Source organism: Eubalaena glacialis, chromosome 2, assembly GCF_028564815.1.
Source record: "Eubalaena glacialis isolate mEubGla1 chromosome 2, mEubGla1.1.hap2.+ XY, whole genome shotgun sequence".
Taxonomy (NCBI): Eukaryota; Metazoa; Chordata; class Mammalia; order Artiodactyla; family Balaenidae; genus Eubalaena; species Eubalaena glacialis.
Genome location: NC_083717.1, coordinates 119,640,087 through 119,654,811, shown reverse-complemented (window position 1 = coordinate 119,654,811; position 14,725 = coordinate 119,640,087). Strand labels below are relative to the sequence as shown.

Here is a 14,725-nt window from a genome sequence, read left to right as displayed (position 1 = left end):
CCCTTCCATCTTAACTTGCTTTTCTCAAAAAATTATGGATACAGGAAACCCCAATTTAAGCTTTACTTTTAAGGAACTCAAGACAATATGCTACCTCCTTTAATCCTAAACCAATCCTGAAATACGTATAATAGTATAGCCTAAAATCAAATGGCTCATTAGTAACAAAAGATATTCAAACCAGCACCTGAAACTAGGTTCTTTCCAGTGGCACCAGAAGGCACACAAGAAAAGCGGGATGAGAATTTGACCATCTTGCTTCCAGCACAACTTCATGCCGTTTCTCACTGCCTTTCAAATGCTTTTTCCACGATTTGGAAATATTTGTAAGTCATAAGTCTGCAGGCTGAGAATTTGAAGCAAATTCTGATTGGATTGCATCATTTTAGTCAGGGACTATGTGAACAAAACCGAATAAAAATCTTAATTGCTCATTTCCAAGTTGTCCCACTCTTTGGACTACATAAACAATGTCATGTCTAACAGACCACAGCTTCAGCTTTACAATGAGTGTGTCTTTTAATTTTTTTCCCTCTAATTCAACTTTAGATTTATTATAAGGCTGAATTTCCATCAGGCCACAAACATTTTTCCTGGACTTGGGCGTAAGTTATAGGACAATTCCACAGTGCAAGTGAGTCAGGAGAGGGGGAATATTCATATCCTTGTTGGTGTTCTCAACTCCCCTCACCAACATTTTCTAAAACATCCTCAGTACCATATGGTCTTTGACAGTTGATCCATGTAGGTCTTTAATCACCATAACAAAGCTCCTTGGTGTCTAGAATTTTTTATTCCAGATGCTACACAGAGATCCTTCTCAGGAAATCTGAAGTCATTCTGTGCTCCCATGCCCTGCTGCAGGTATGGGACACTCTATGGCTGTAGCTAATTCTACCATCTCCAGCCATACTCAAGAACATAGGAACCAATGCACTCTCCTCCTAGCCTCAAGCCAGGAACTTTGAGTTCTACTCAACCTTACTCAAAAATGGTAGCATAAGCCTTCTCTGATCGGAGGCCGTGCAACAGCCTAGGCTTTTTGTTTCAACCAGTTCTCACTTTCTGACTCTAGTCCTTCCATCCACTCATCAAATGTATCCTTATCTAATCCACCAGTGGGGTAGCAGTTGAGGGTGGAGATGGGGTGGGGGATCTGTAACGAAAATAACTCATGACTTACAACTTTTTTAAAGTAGTTGCTTAAGACTCCTTTCTTTGGCATTTCTGTTTTTCCATACTTGTTTAGAGTAATGAATATCAAACACCTTGAATAACTACATGGGGAAAGAGCAAGGGGGACTAAGGACAGTGAGGGGATATCTCAGTTATCATATTAAAATACTGTTGTCATATATAAGAGCATCATTATACCAACCCCATTGAGTAAATTTGTGCTATAAAACTAGAGTACAAAGAGAAGACTGGAAAATAGTTCAAACAGTCATTCAGACCAAATTGTGTCTTTAATTTCCCTTCAGGGTCAATTATTTTCAGCATTATAAAAATGTTTCCCTCTGTTAACTCTTAATTCTCATTTTCATCTAGAAAGCAAACAGAATTGCTGTGCCCTGCAGCCTAAGCTCTACATCAGGCATTGCTGGGGCCCCATCAGGTTTGGGTACCGACTGCAGGTGCCTGGGGAGCACTGTGTGCTCACTGCACAGAGGTAGATGGCTGAGTCGCTGGGCTGGGAGTCTCTGATGAGCAGGGAGACGTACTGGTTGGCTTTATTGACCTGGGCTGTATATCTTCCTTCCTCTTTGTCATTATTCAAGTATCCGAACAGGAGCAACTCAGGGCCTTGTCTGGGGTACTGTCTGTACCACATGAAGTAATCAGAATTGCTGTCAGTATAACTGCAGTTGAGAGAGGCGATGGCTCCCTCTGGAACATGCAGAGATGCAGGGCTCTGCTCCACTCCCTTCTGTTGGCTCCTCATCCCTGTGCAAAGACACAACGAATGGTCAGTCGAAGAAGATTGGCTGGGTAATGGACGCTTCCTCTGCAGAATGTAAGTTATCTTTTCACAGGCCTCCCACCTCTACCTTCCCTTATTTAAGGGAAATAACATTCATGTTTCTATCCATGGGCCTACAATACAGAATGACTCCAAATACTTTACTTTAGGTTCCCATAGAAATGTCCCAAACTCACACATTAACTGAAGCCACAGGATCACTAGTAAAACTCTTGAGGATTTCATCATTCTTTCCTCCCCTGGTTCACTGAGGATTCAAATTTTAAACCCTAAAAAAAAATGAGTCAGACTCAGACATTTCTAATTCTTCTGCCTTAGAAATCATAAAAAGAATCTGTTCTACCAATGAAAACAAGAGATTCTTTTCACCACCCCTGCTACACCACCGAGCTCCTCCTCTCATATACCTCTCTCTCTCTCTCTCTCTCTCTCTCTCTCTCTCTCTCTCTCTCTCTCACACACACACACACACACACACACACACACACACACAGAGGAATACATGAGAGCTCTCCTCAGAGTCTCTGAGAAGACACTGCCATCTTGTGGACTCAAGACAGTGATCAAAGAAATATTCAAAACATAGACCCTTATTATGTGAACTGATGAAAGTAAAAATCTGCCACTTTAGTTAAATTAAAAATTTGAGAAGCATATGGTCGAAGTCAATGTGTGTGGGGATAACGTGATGTGGATGTGGATGTGTTTTACATCAAATGCCAATGCTTGTGCGAGCAAAAGCAGTTATAGCAAATGACCAATCCCTCACACTATGAAACCAGTCCTGAAGTATTGTATGGTATGATAGAAGTCTAGGTGAGGCTCTTGTGATTCAAGGAGAATTTATTATTGTGTAGCTGTTCTCCACATCAGGCCAGACAGCTCCTTTCTCATTTCTCCACCTCCAATTTGTAAAGTAATCTATTCTAACTCAAAAGAATCCTTTGAAGACACAATGGCCTAAAATCTGACTGATAAAACATGTTTCCAACTCACAACCTGGGCATATTTTTAACAAGGTCAAGGACCAGAAGAGATCGGGCTTCTTCATTCCATTTTGCACCAATGGCACATCTGTGTGGAAACAGTGCTTACTTGGGCTGGAAGTAGTAGATGGACCTGCCTTCAGTGCCTAGAGTGTAAATAAAGCCCGATGCACCTGTTCATGTGTCTAATTCTTCTTATTTCCTCTTCTTGTACACAGCACTGGCATCTAGGAATCAATCTCCAAAGTTATGGGTCTGGTATCCCTCTCTCTGTCTTTCCATCCTACCTTAACCAGAAAACCAGATTTATCAGAGGACGATCTGTGCAAGAAGCGTAATTGGGTCTAAAAGAGAAACAAGCACAGACAACTACTCTTCCTTCTTATTTCACCACGTGCCTCATGTCCTTGTAGAAGCTGGTGGCTAGAGACCAGCAATGCAGCAGGTCCGTTTTTGCTTGATGGCCAGGTAAACAGTATCCATCAAAGATGGACTGGTCATGTCCTTCCCATTCCCACCGACAACTGTGTAGGAAGTAGGATGAGGGAGAAGATGCTAATAATGAAATCCTTTTCTCTACGAGAACATTGCCTTGGACAGAAATCACACAGCCGTTTCTGACTTTCTCCTCATCCTGGAATCCTATTACACTTATGTCAGTAAATTTGACAATGTCCCACAGGTCTCTTAGGCTCTGTTCATTTTTCTTCATTCTTCTTTCTTTCTGCTCTCTGACTGGATAATTTCAATTGACCTATCTTCAAGTTCTTTCTCCTGCCCATTCAAATCTACTATTGAATCCCTCTAGTGAATTTTTTCTTAGAAAATGTTCTCTGTGTAACAACTTCTCTGCCCTGAGAGAGTTCTGAATTATATGAAATATAGGCAAGCCCTTTGCTTTAGTCCTTCACGAGCCCCCCAACAGGTCAAAGCAATCAAGTTTTATTCTTTGATGACAAAAGGCTCTGCTCCCTCCACCACCAGGAACCCACACTGGGAACGCAGGCAGCCATCTAAAAACTGTCATGGATCCAGTGATGGGAAGAAGAAGCAAGCGTTACGTTAAAATACCACAAAGCTTCCCTACCAGGTTTCGCTAACCTTTTCCTTAAATATTTGCTTGGTTGCTGCAGACCTTTCTGTGGTGTTTGGCCAGAGTGTGCTGATTAATGTCTTAAAGTTTTATGTCTTTCTAGGCTGTCCTCTTCCTGGTCCTTTGGCTAGAGAGAAGACTTCATGGACTTTTTTGTCTGCACCTGTTGGCATTTCCAGGTTCCTGGCTTCTCCAGGACTCACTTGGGTTATATGAGGCAAAAGAAAACTCAGGGAACTCACTGTTCTATCATTCCTCAGGCCCCAAGTTCCTACCTAGCCTAGCTTCTTCTCTCCAGATTGTTACATTTTGTTTTTACATGTGGTCCAGGGTTTTAGCTGTACTTAACAGGTTGAGTAGAAAAAAATACACCTACTCCAACTTGCCAGAAGTGGAAAGCATAATGCTTCTTTCTTTCCCTGAAGGGCGAACCTCTGACCAGCTTGGTTAATACACCTTACTGGTAGTAGCCCAGTGAAAATGGCATTAAAATTTCCTTCTTGTGTAGCCATCTAGAATAAATGGCTGGTCCTAGATCATGGATAAATGATTATCCATGATCATGACTGATCATTGGATAAATGTGGGCCTAGATCATGAAGATAACTACCATTTATGTGAGTACACCGCTCTAAGAATTCCTTACAGTGGCCCAGCAGGCCCAAGGTGGTGAATATAATTGGTCTCTGTAAATGGCATGAAAATGCCCTTGTCCTTCTTGTTCTTTATCCTGCTATACAAAAGTTTTGAGTGTAATTAGAAAATGACTAGAAAAAATGACAAAGTTATAGTGGCTAGAATGATCACACCAGTTTTGTGGTGGTGGAAAAAGAGCAACAGCCCTGGTACCAAAGAAGGGAGAAACTTAGACACTGGAAGGGTTGTGTTTGTGGCAGGGAGGGGCATTAATGCCATTTTTGTATGCTAGACCCAGCACTGCAGCCTATCAGAACAACCATATGGTCTGTGAAAAGGGAAAAACTCATATGAATACGGCTTATCTTGGACTATTCTGTTGTGCTTGACACCATCAATGGAAGCTGCTCAACATGGATTCCCATCCCTGTATGTGTACAAACCTATAAATCAGCACAACCTTGTTTCAGTATGACTGGTACAAACATATATGCTTCTAATGTCTGAGCATCCTGAATTATGCCTCACAAATGACACTGCTCACGTAGCTTAACCAAAGTGAAGTATTGATGATTCTAATTAAGCTTAACAATGAATTCAAAACTGGATCAGAGACTTCCCTGGTGGCGCAGCTGTTAAGAATCCGCTTGCCAATACAGGGGACACAGTTTCAAGCCCTGGTCCAGGAAGATCCCACATGCCACGGAGCAACTAAGCCCACGAGCCACGACTACTGAGCCTGCGCTCTAGAGCCTGTGAGCCACAACTACTGAGCCCATCTGCTGCAACTACCAAAGCCCACACGCCTAGAGCCCATGCTCTGTAACAAGAGAAGCCACTGCAGTGAGAAGCCCACACACTGCAATGAAGAGTAGCCCCCACTCACAGCAACTAGAGAAAGCCCACGCGCAGCAGTGAAGACCCAACACAGCCATAAATAAATAAATAAATAAATAAATAAAATTTATTTTTAAAAAATCTACTCTCCTATAAAACATTTCTACTAAGGCTACTTATTTGAATATGTTCCCTAAGGAGACTTTCTTTCACAGAAATTTGGAATCAAACTTTGACATGTGCTCATAATTATTTGACTTGAAGTTCCGTTTATATTTTCCAAAGTCTTTTGGACATGTCTTATTTTTTCTTTTAGATATTTCACTGTGGGGTTACTAGCCTTCAAGTTGAGATTACACCTGACAAATGAGGTCAGTTGATTGAGGACAGGCTGAGACCCTGAGTGGATCTAATTATTTAACAGAGCCCACTGAGCCAAAGAAGGTCAGAATCTGAGTCTGCAGGTAAGGGCCAGAGAGAACTGAATTGTACCACATACCAAGCAAGGAGAACATACACAGAGTTGAGAGTTACAAGGGTGGGAATGACAAGAAGGAAAAAGGGAGAAAAACAGAGAAGGGCCAAGCAACATTTATTCAGTAGCTATTTCTCAACTGACTACTATGGGCCAGTCACTATTCTAGGCACTAAAGGTAAAGCCATGAGCAAAACAAACAACCTCACTGACCTCATAGAACATCTACTCTAATTGGAGTTATAAGCAATGAACACATTGACATGTAAGTGTCAACAATATAACTGCACATTATGGTTACTACCATAAAGGAAATGACCAGGGTGTTGTGATAGAATTAAGAAGAGGTTTACGGATGGCTGCATTAGTCAGGAAGATCAGCAGAAGTCAGATACGTTTCTCTACAGTAGTGATATCAGAGCTGAGACCTGAAGGATGAAAATGGGTCAGGCTCACCAAGATTAGGGGGAAGAAAATTTCAGATGCATGAAAGAATAAGTCCCAGAGTGGGACAGGACACGACAAGTTTAGAAAATTGAAAGGAGATCAGTGTTATGGCTGCACAGAGTCAGGGAAAGAGAGTTGAGAGCTCAGATTGAAGGGTCAGGTGAGATTCAAATGATGCAGAACCTTGTATATCACAACCACGAGTTTGTATTTTACTCTAGGACCATTAGAAATCCACTGCAGCATTTAGGCAAGTAGCAACAACATTTGATTTACACTTAGAAAAATCACTCTTGCTACCAGTTAGATTAGTGCTTCTCAAACTTCAAAGTGATTGAATCACCTGGGGATTTGTTAAAATGAAGATTCAAACTCAGGGAGTCTGGAATAGAGCCTGGGATGCTGCACAAGTTCCAATATTGCTGGTCCGCATGTTGAATATCAAAACTGTGGGTAACACATTGCCTGGAGAGAAAAGACACCACCTAGAAGGTAACCTGGATCAGAACAGTGTTTTTCAAACTTTGTTTAATATTATCTTATTTTATGAAAGGATATGAGTTCTTATGCTGTGCTTCCTGATCTTATTTTATTTATATTTTTAATGACAAAATGTGTAATGACAAAAACCTTACAGGTTAAAATAAAAGAAAATTAAAACACTGTGAAAATTTTCATTTAGTAAAATGGAAACTAATTTAAAATAATCATATCCATACTTGGTATAGTATTGGAAAATCAACAGCCTCATATGTTGCTGTTGAAGCCATGGCTTGGTGAAAAATTTCTTCATGGAAACCAGACATTCAGTGTCATGTGTTTTCCCTTAACCAAGCAATTTCACTTCCATTGAAACTACAGCTTTAATGATGTTCATAAAAATATTGTCTATAATACTGGATAATTGGAAAAAATACTAAAAAGTGATTCATTTCTAGAAGTACATCTAAATAATGGAAACTAGGCAATCAGTTAAAATTATGCCCTTAAAATATGTTTCCTGTTATGACAACATCTACAATACATGTTGAGAAAAACAAATATGTTAATAAATACCAAGTACATTATAATCACCTTTCATGGAAAATTTAGCTGTATAATATGTGAGCTAAAAATTTGAAAGCTAGTAATAGTTATAATTTTTAGGTCATGAAGTTATGGGAATGTTCTATTTTTAAGCATGCTTATATCTTCTACTTTATTTAAAATTAATATGTATAATTAAGTAATAAAATTTTAATTTAACTTAAATTTAAAATACAAGACTCTTTCCTTCCAACTCTGGATCCTATTTTGCATCTTTATTGGAAGAAGCAATTGACGAGAGGTCAGAGTGTCTGGGTTCTGCTCCCAGCTTCCAGTTTGCTCTAAGTCATGCTTTAAGTAGGCCATTCAAATCCTGCTCATCCAAATTCTTTTAGCCTATTAAATGAAGACCATGGGCTGAATCAGTAATTCTTAAAGTGTGATTGATGCAGGAAGTCATGGTAAGCAGTACATAGATGAAAATTTTAATTGTTACCTACGTGGTGTTATTTTAATTTGAAATAGACATCAAATATATGGTTTCACACACAGTATGCATTAAAACAAGGATAACTTTTTTGCGTAGTCATTTTTAAAGTCTACTTAATATTAAATTAGTAACTAGTGGTATAAGTGGTACACAGATACAGCAAATATCATGAAGACCGTGAACCAATGAGCAAGACACTACTGGTGAGGGTACAACATGGCGAAAACTTGCTTCCTGGACTCGGAGCCTGGGCACACAGGGCTCTGCCCTCTGACCTGAAGGCTAGACAGTGGAAGGAATCCGGGCTAACAGGCCCAAGATGAGCACAGTCTGCACTGAGGAACGAACATTCAATAGTAACAAAAGGAAATTTAATTCAATATAAATTCGGATTCATCACATAAAGGAGTGGTATATTATCCTTAATTTCTGTTTGGAGACAGAGATTTTAAGAAAATTCCCTCTGTAGATAAAGAAAACACCTTCACCCCACCCTTAAGGCTAGAACCCCGTCAAGAGGCCCAGCTGCCAGCTGTGGGACAGGCTGCAGGCGCTAGGAGAGCACTGTCCCAAAGCACAAAAGTAGGTGGCTGAAGCTCCAGGGTGGGAGGCTGAGAGATGCAAAACACTGTAAAACTTCTCTTTTCCAAGCAGTTCTTTAAAATTCTAGTCTGCCTGCTCTTTCTGGCTTGATTGAATTAAAGTCAAAGGTACAAGTCCTTTCCCAGGCTTCTGCCTGAACCAATGGAAGTTGAAAACTGTTTTCCTTTGAGAAGTACAACTAAGAACAGCATGTGCTCTCCCCTGGATACACAGGAATGAAGGACTCTGGTCCAATGTATATGGGCTGCTCACGCCTGTTGAAACAGAGAACCACAGACAAAGGAGATTTATTCATGGCTGATTCTTTTTTGAAAGAATTTCCTTTCCGCAATCCACCCAGGTGAGCCTGGTAACTCTAACCACCCTTCTATACCTTTCAGATTTATACAGATTAGTAGGATCCGCTCATTTTATTCCTATCTTCAAAGCCCGCCAACTCAGCACAGCTACCAAAAGAGAACCAGGCATGAAACTCCCAAGGACTTCTCCATTTTTCCATTCACCAGGCTCATGAGGACTCAGGTTGGAGTCTGAGAGCCCTCAGACACTACCAGGCCAAACAGCTTGTTTATCTGAGTGCATATTCACATGTCTGCTGTCACAGGAAACTGAGAGGCTCCTCAGCTAACCAGAAATTAGATCCATGCCCCAGGGCACACACTCACACAGCCTCCTGATCTCTGAAGAGGTAATGTGGAGAGAGACCTACACCTACTGTTTATCTCCTAGATTTTTCTCTTTCCTTTCTACTTATATAAAATCCTTGAGCATCTACCATGTACAAGTTATACAAATTGAATAACTAAAAACGTTCCTCCTCAAGGAAAACCTAGAAAGATTCTTTTCTCTCCTGGCAGTGCAAAACCCTGCTAAATGAGCTGTTGTGTATGAATCGAGTTATTGACACTGTAGCTCAGGATAATCATCTTATATCCGAACCCTGCTCCATAAAGCTTGTGTGGATTCTTCTTACAATTTACATTAAATTATACAAGAAGCAAGGTATTGTTATTTTTCTGTGCATAATGTCTATAAGATAAAGAAAACAAACAAGAAGGACATTAGAGTCCTTTCAAATAATTGAAGAGAGTAGATTGACAGTGACACTCAAAGTAGCGAAGCAAGCAGCATCCCATGCAGGTAGGAGACAAGATCTGTCAGTCAAGGGACATTCCCTCTGTGGTCTAATAGTAAGATGAAACTCTGAAGGGAAAAGACTTCCCTACCCAACTTATTTTAGCACAGAGACCACTGAAACCTCAAATTGAAATAACTAAGAAGAGAATTCTCCGGTGAAATGAGAATCTGGCCAGCTGGGGTCCTTTTCACACGGTCAGAACAACTTCCTCCTTTCTGAATACTCCATTCACTTGTACCAGCTTGAAATCAGTTCTCCCTTGTGCTTCTATTCACTTCTTGACCCTGTCGATAGATTTTCTTTCACATGTAAGACCAAATCATATGGTCAGTTTGAAACTTTAAATGATTCAAAATATCTAATCAAGCATATGTACTCGCCTCCCTTCTTATCAAAGTTCCCACTGAGGGCTTCCCTGGTGGCGCAGTGGTTAGGAATCCGCCTGCCAATGCAGGGGACACGGGTTCGAGCCCCGTCCGGGAAGATCCCACATGCCGCGCAGCGGCTAGGCCCGTGAGCCACAACTACTGAGCCTGCGCGTCTGGAGCCTGTGCTCCGCAACGGGAGAGGCCGCGATAGTGAGAGGCCCGCGTACCGCGATGAAGAGTGGCCCACACTCGCGGCAACTGGAGAAAGCCCTTGCACGGAAACGAACACCTAACACAGCCAAAAATAATAAATTAAAAAAAAAAAAAGGTCCCCCTGAGATAAAATTTACAAGTATAAACAGGATAATGCTAAATCCATAATGTGAAAATAATAAAAAGGTGAAAAATATCAACAGTTCCCTTAAGATAGAAAGTAGATGTGAGCATACTGATGGGTGAGACAGAGAGGGAGAAAACACTGCCTAGAATGAACTAAGAGAAGATTTTATTGGAAATGCAAGTGAAGGAAACTTACTCCTCAGGAACCTGTACAGATTCTGGACTGAGAAAGAGAATAGGTATGATGTAGGGCAGGAGGGACAGAACATGGGGACAAATTGAAGGTCAATATGTGGAATAGCTATACTAGTCTCCCTCTGTACCCTCCATCCTGCTGCTGTGCTTATACGTGAGAAGCATAGTAGACCAGCCTGTACGTGGGCATTTGATGTTCACTAAAGTTGAAGTAAAACACCTGGAATGCTAATATTTCCTGTGAGTAGCTGACAGAGTTAAGCCACCTTCAAATTGATATTAGGTGCAGGAGGAGGGGAAGGAACAAGTTAATAACCAGTTCTCTGCTCAGTCATCCTAAAAAGAAGCCTGCCAAGTAACATGGTAAGTCCACATGCCAGACTACTGGTCAAGCATCCCACTCAGGAAGAAACCTTGTGGAGAACATGGACACAATGAAATATGGAGTCCATCCTGCTACCCAGCCCTTCATTCTTAAATATGAACCAAGAACAAAGTAACACTAGTCATTTATAAGTATAGATATGGTATCTCTTTCCATTCCTGGAAGCCCAGAGTCTTCAACTGTGAATCATCAGAGTCCCTTATACCTGGACCAAAGTTATGGTGGAATGTGATGCTCTATGGTCTAGCATGGGAATGTAGTATTTCGAGAATGACCAAAGGAACTAAGAGAATAATATGCTGGTGTCTTGGTCACTACTCTCAAAAAATCTTGAGTCTTGGCTTTGAATAATAATTTTCATATTTATTTTGATTTTTTTTCCTCTTAACTGCTTTACCCTACATTATTTCAATTCTTCCAGGTTTGTAAGACCAGCTTTTTAAACCTCATTAAATGTAGAAAGAAATTAACATTTTAAGTACAATAATTATAAAGTCTATCTGAATGCAAACCATGTGATAAGAGAGTTCCATGTTAGTTGTAGACATTGCTGGTGCCCAGCCTAGATCCCCTTTTCCAGGCCAGTGTATCCAGTCCCCAGCTGTTGCAAGTGTTGGCTACACTTGGCTCACACTTGCCCTCTTCCCCAGAAAACTGATCTATGCTAATAAAGGTCACCATTCTCCTGTAGGGTATACCCCTGCTCAAATGACTGCTTTATTCTGGGGTACAGAAGTCAGCTGTCTGACCCCCTTGATTCACGGTGGGAGGGATCAATTCTGTGGTGCTTTTCATGCTTTTCATGCTCCAGAGATCCCCATGAGGTCAGGCTGGATCAAGTGTCCAGCTGAGCCACATCCATGCCTAGCCTTTTCCCTTCCATCTTAACTTGCTTTTCTCAAAAAATTATGGATACAGGAAACCCCAATTTAAGCTTTACTTTTAAGGAACTCAAGACAATATGCTACCTCCTTTAATCCTAAACCAATCCTGAAATACGTATAATAGTATAGCCTAAAATCAAATGGCTCATTAGTAACAAAAGATATTCAAACCAGCACCTGAAACTAGGTTCTTTCCAGTGGCACCAGAAGGCACACAAGAAAAGCGGGATGAGAATTTGACCATCTTGCTTCCAGCACAACTTCATGCCGTTTCTCACTGCCTTTCAAATGCTTTTTCCACGATTTGGAAATATTTGTAAGTCATAAGTCTGCAGGCTGAGAATTTGAAGCAAATTCTGATTGGATTGCATCATTTTAGTCAGGGACTATGTGAACAAAACCGAATAAAAATCTTAATTGCTCATTTCCAAGTTGTCCCACTCTTTGGACTACATAAACAATGTCATGTCTAACAGACCACAGCTTCAGCTTTACAATGAGTGTGTCTTTTAATTTTTTTCCCTCTAATTCAACTTTAGATTTATTATAAGGCTGAATTTCCATCAGGCCACAAACATTTTTCCTGGACTTGGGCGTAAGTTATAGGACAATTCCACAGTGCAAGTGAGTCAGGAGAGGGGGAATATTCATATCCTTGTTGGTGTTCTCAACTCCCCTCACCAACATTTTCTAAAACATCCTCAGTACCATATGGTCTTTGACAGTTGATCCATGTAGGTCTTTAATCACCATAACAAAGCTCCTTGGTGTCTAGAATTTTTTATTCCAGATGCTACACAGAGATCCTTCTCAGGAAATCTGAAGTCATTCTGTGCTCCCATGCCCTGCTGCAGGTATGGGACACTCTATGGCTGTAGCTAATTCTACCATCTCCAGCCATACTCAAGAACATAGGAACCAATGCACTCTCCTCCTAGCCTCAAGCCAGGAACTTTGAGTTCTACTCAACCTTACTCAAAAATGGTAGCATAAGCCTTCTCTGATCGGAGGCCGTGCAACAGCCTAGGCTTTTTGTTTCAACCAGTTCTCACTTTCTGACTCTAGTCCTTCCATCCACTCATCAAATGTATCCTTATCTAATCCACCAGTGGGGTAGCAGTTGAGGGTGGAGATGGGGTGGGGGATCTGTAACGAAAATAACTCATGACTTACAACTTTTTTAAAGTAGTTGCTTAAGACTCCTTTCTTTGGCATTTCTGTTTTTCCATACTTGTTTAGAGTAATGAATATCAAACACCTTGAATAACTACATGGGGAAAGAGCAAGGGGGACTAAGGACAGTGAGGGGATATCTCAGTTATCATATTAAAATACTGTTGTCATATATAAGAGCATCATTATACCAACCCCATTGAGTAAATTTGTGCTATAAAACTAGAGTACAAAGAGAAGACTGGAAAATAGTTCAAACAGTCATTCAGACCAAATTGTGTCTTTAATTTCCCTTCAGGGTCAATTATTTTCAGCATTATAAAAATGTTTCCCTCTGTTAACTCTTAATTCTCATTTTCATCTAGAAAGCAAACAGAATTGCTGTGCCCTGCAGCCTAAGCTCTACATCAGGCATTGCTGGGGCCCCATCAGGTTTGGGTACCGACTGCAGGTGCCTGGGGAGCACTGTGTGCTCACTGCACAGAGGTAGATGGCTGAGTCGCTGGGCTGGGAGTCTCTGATGAGCAGGGAGACGTACTGGTTGGCTTTATTGACCTGGGCTGTATATCTTCCTTCCTCTTTGTCATTATTCAAGTATCCGAACAGGAGCAACTCAGGGCCTTGTCTGGGGTACTGTCTGTACCACATGAAGTAATCAGAATTGCTGTCAGTATAACTGCAGTTGAGAGAGGCGATGGCTCCCTCTGGAACATGCAGAGATGCAGGGCTCTGCTCCACTCCCTTCTGTTGGCTCCTCATCCCTGTGCAAAGACACAACGAATGGTCAGTCGAAGAAGATTGGCTGGGTAATGGACGCTTCCTCTGCAGAATGTAAGTTATCTTTTCACAGGCCTCCCACCTCTACCTTCCCTTATTTAAGGGAAATAACATTCATGTTTCTATCCATGGGCCTACAATACAGAATGACTCCAAATACTTTACTTTAGGTTCCCATAGAAATGTCCCAAACTCACACATTAACTGAAGCCACAGGATCACTAGTAAAACTCTTGAGGATTTCATCATTCTTTCCTCCCCTGGTTCACTGAGGATTCAAATTTTAAACCCTAAAAAAAAATGAGTCAGACTCAGACATTTCTAATTCTTCTGCCTTAGAAATCATAAAAAGAATCTGTTCTACCAATGAAAACAAGAGATTCTTTTCACCACCCCTGCTACACCACCGAGCTCCTCCTCTCATATACCTCTCTCTCTCTCTCTCTCTCTCTCTCTCTCTCTCTCTCTCTCTCTCTCTCACACACACACACACACACACACACACACACACAGAGGAATACATGAGAGCTCTCCTCAGAGTCTCTGAGAAGACACTGCCATCTTGTGGACTCAAGACAGTGATCAAAGAAATATTCAAAACATAGACCCTTATTATGTGAACTGATGAAAGTAAAAATCTGCCACTTTAGTTAAATTAAAAATTTGAGAAGCATATGGTCGAAGTCAATGTGTGTGGGGATAACGTGATGTGGATGTGGATGTGTTTTACATCAAATGCCAATGCTTGTGCGAGCAAAAGCAGTTATAGCAAATGACCAATCCCTCACACTATGAAACCAGTCCTGAAGTATTGTATGGTATGATAGAAGTCTAGGTGAGGCTCTTGTGATTCAAGGAGAATTTATTATTGTGTAGCTGTTCTCCACATCAG

The 14,725-nt window shown here is 41.0% G+C and overlaps 3 gene segments (V, D, J or C); all 3 read right to left on the bottom strand.

The window, feature by feature from the left end:
• Positions 1 to 14,725, bottom strand: part of LOC133084268 (T cell receptor alpha chain MC.7.G5-like) — a 610,392-nt gene that overhangs the window by 533,749 nt on the left and 61,918 nt on the right.
• LOC133085768 (T cell receptor alpha variable 12-2-like) lies at positions 1,586 to 7,332 on the bottom strand. The segment is given in 4 exon segments: positions 1,586 to 1,944; positions 2,158 to 2,228; positions 2,466 to 2,503; positions 7,315 to 7,332. Coding segments are annotated over 4 exon segments (486 nt in total).
• Positions 13,459 to 14,097, bottom strand: LOC133085767 (T cell receptor alpha variable 12-2-like). The segment is given in 2 exon segments: positions 13,459 to 13,817; positions 14,031 to 14,097. Coding segments are annotated over 2 exon segments (411 nt in total).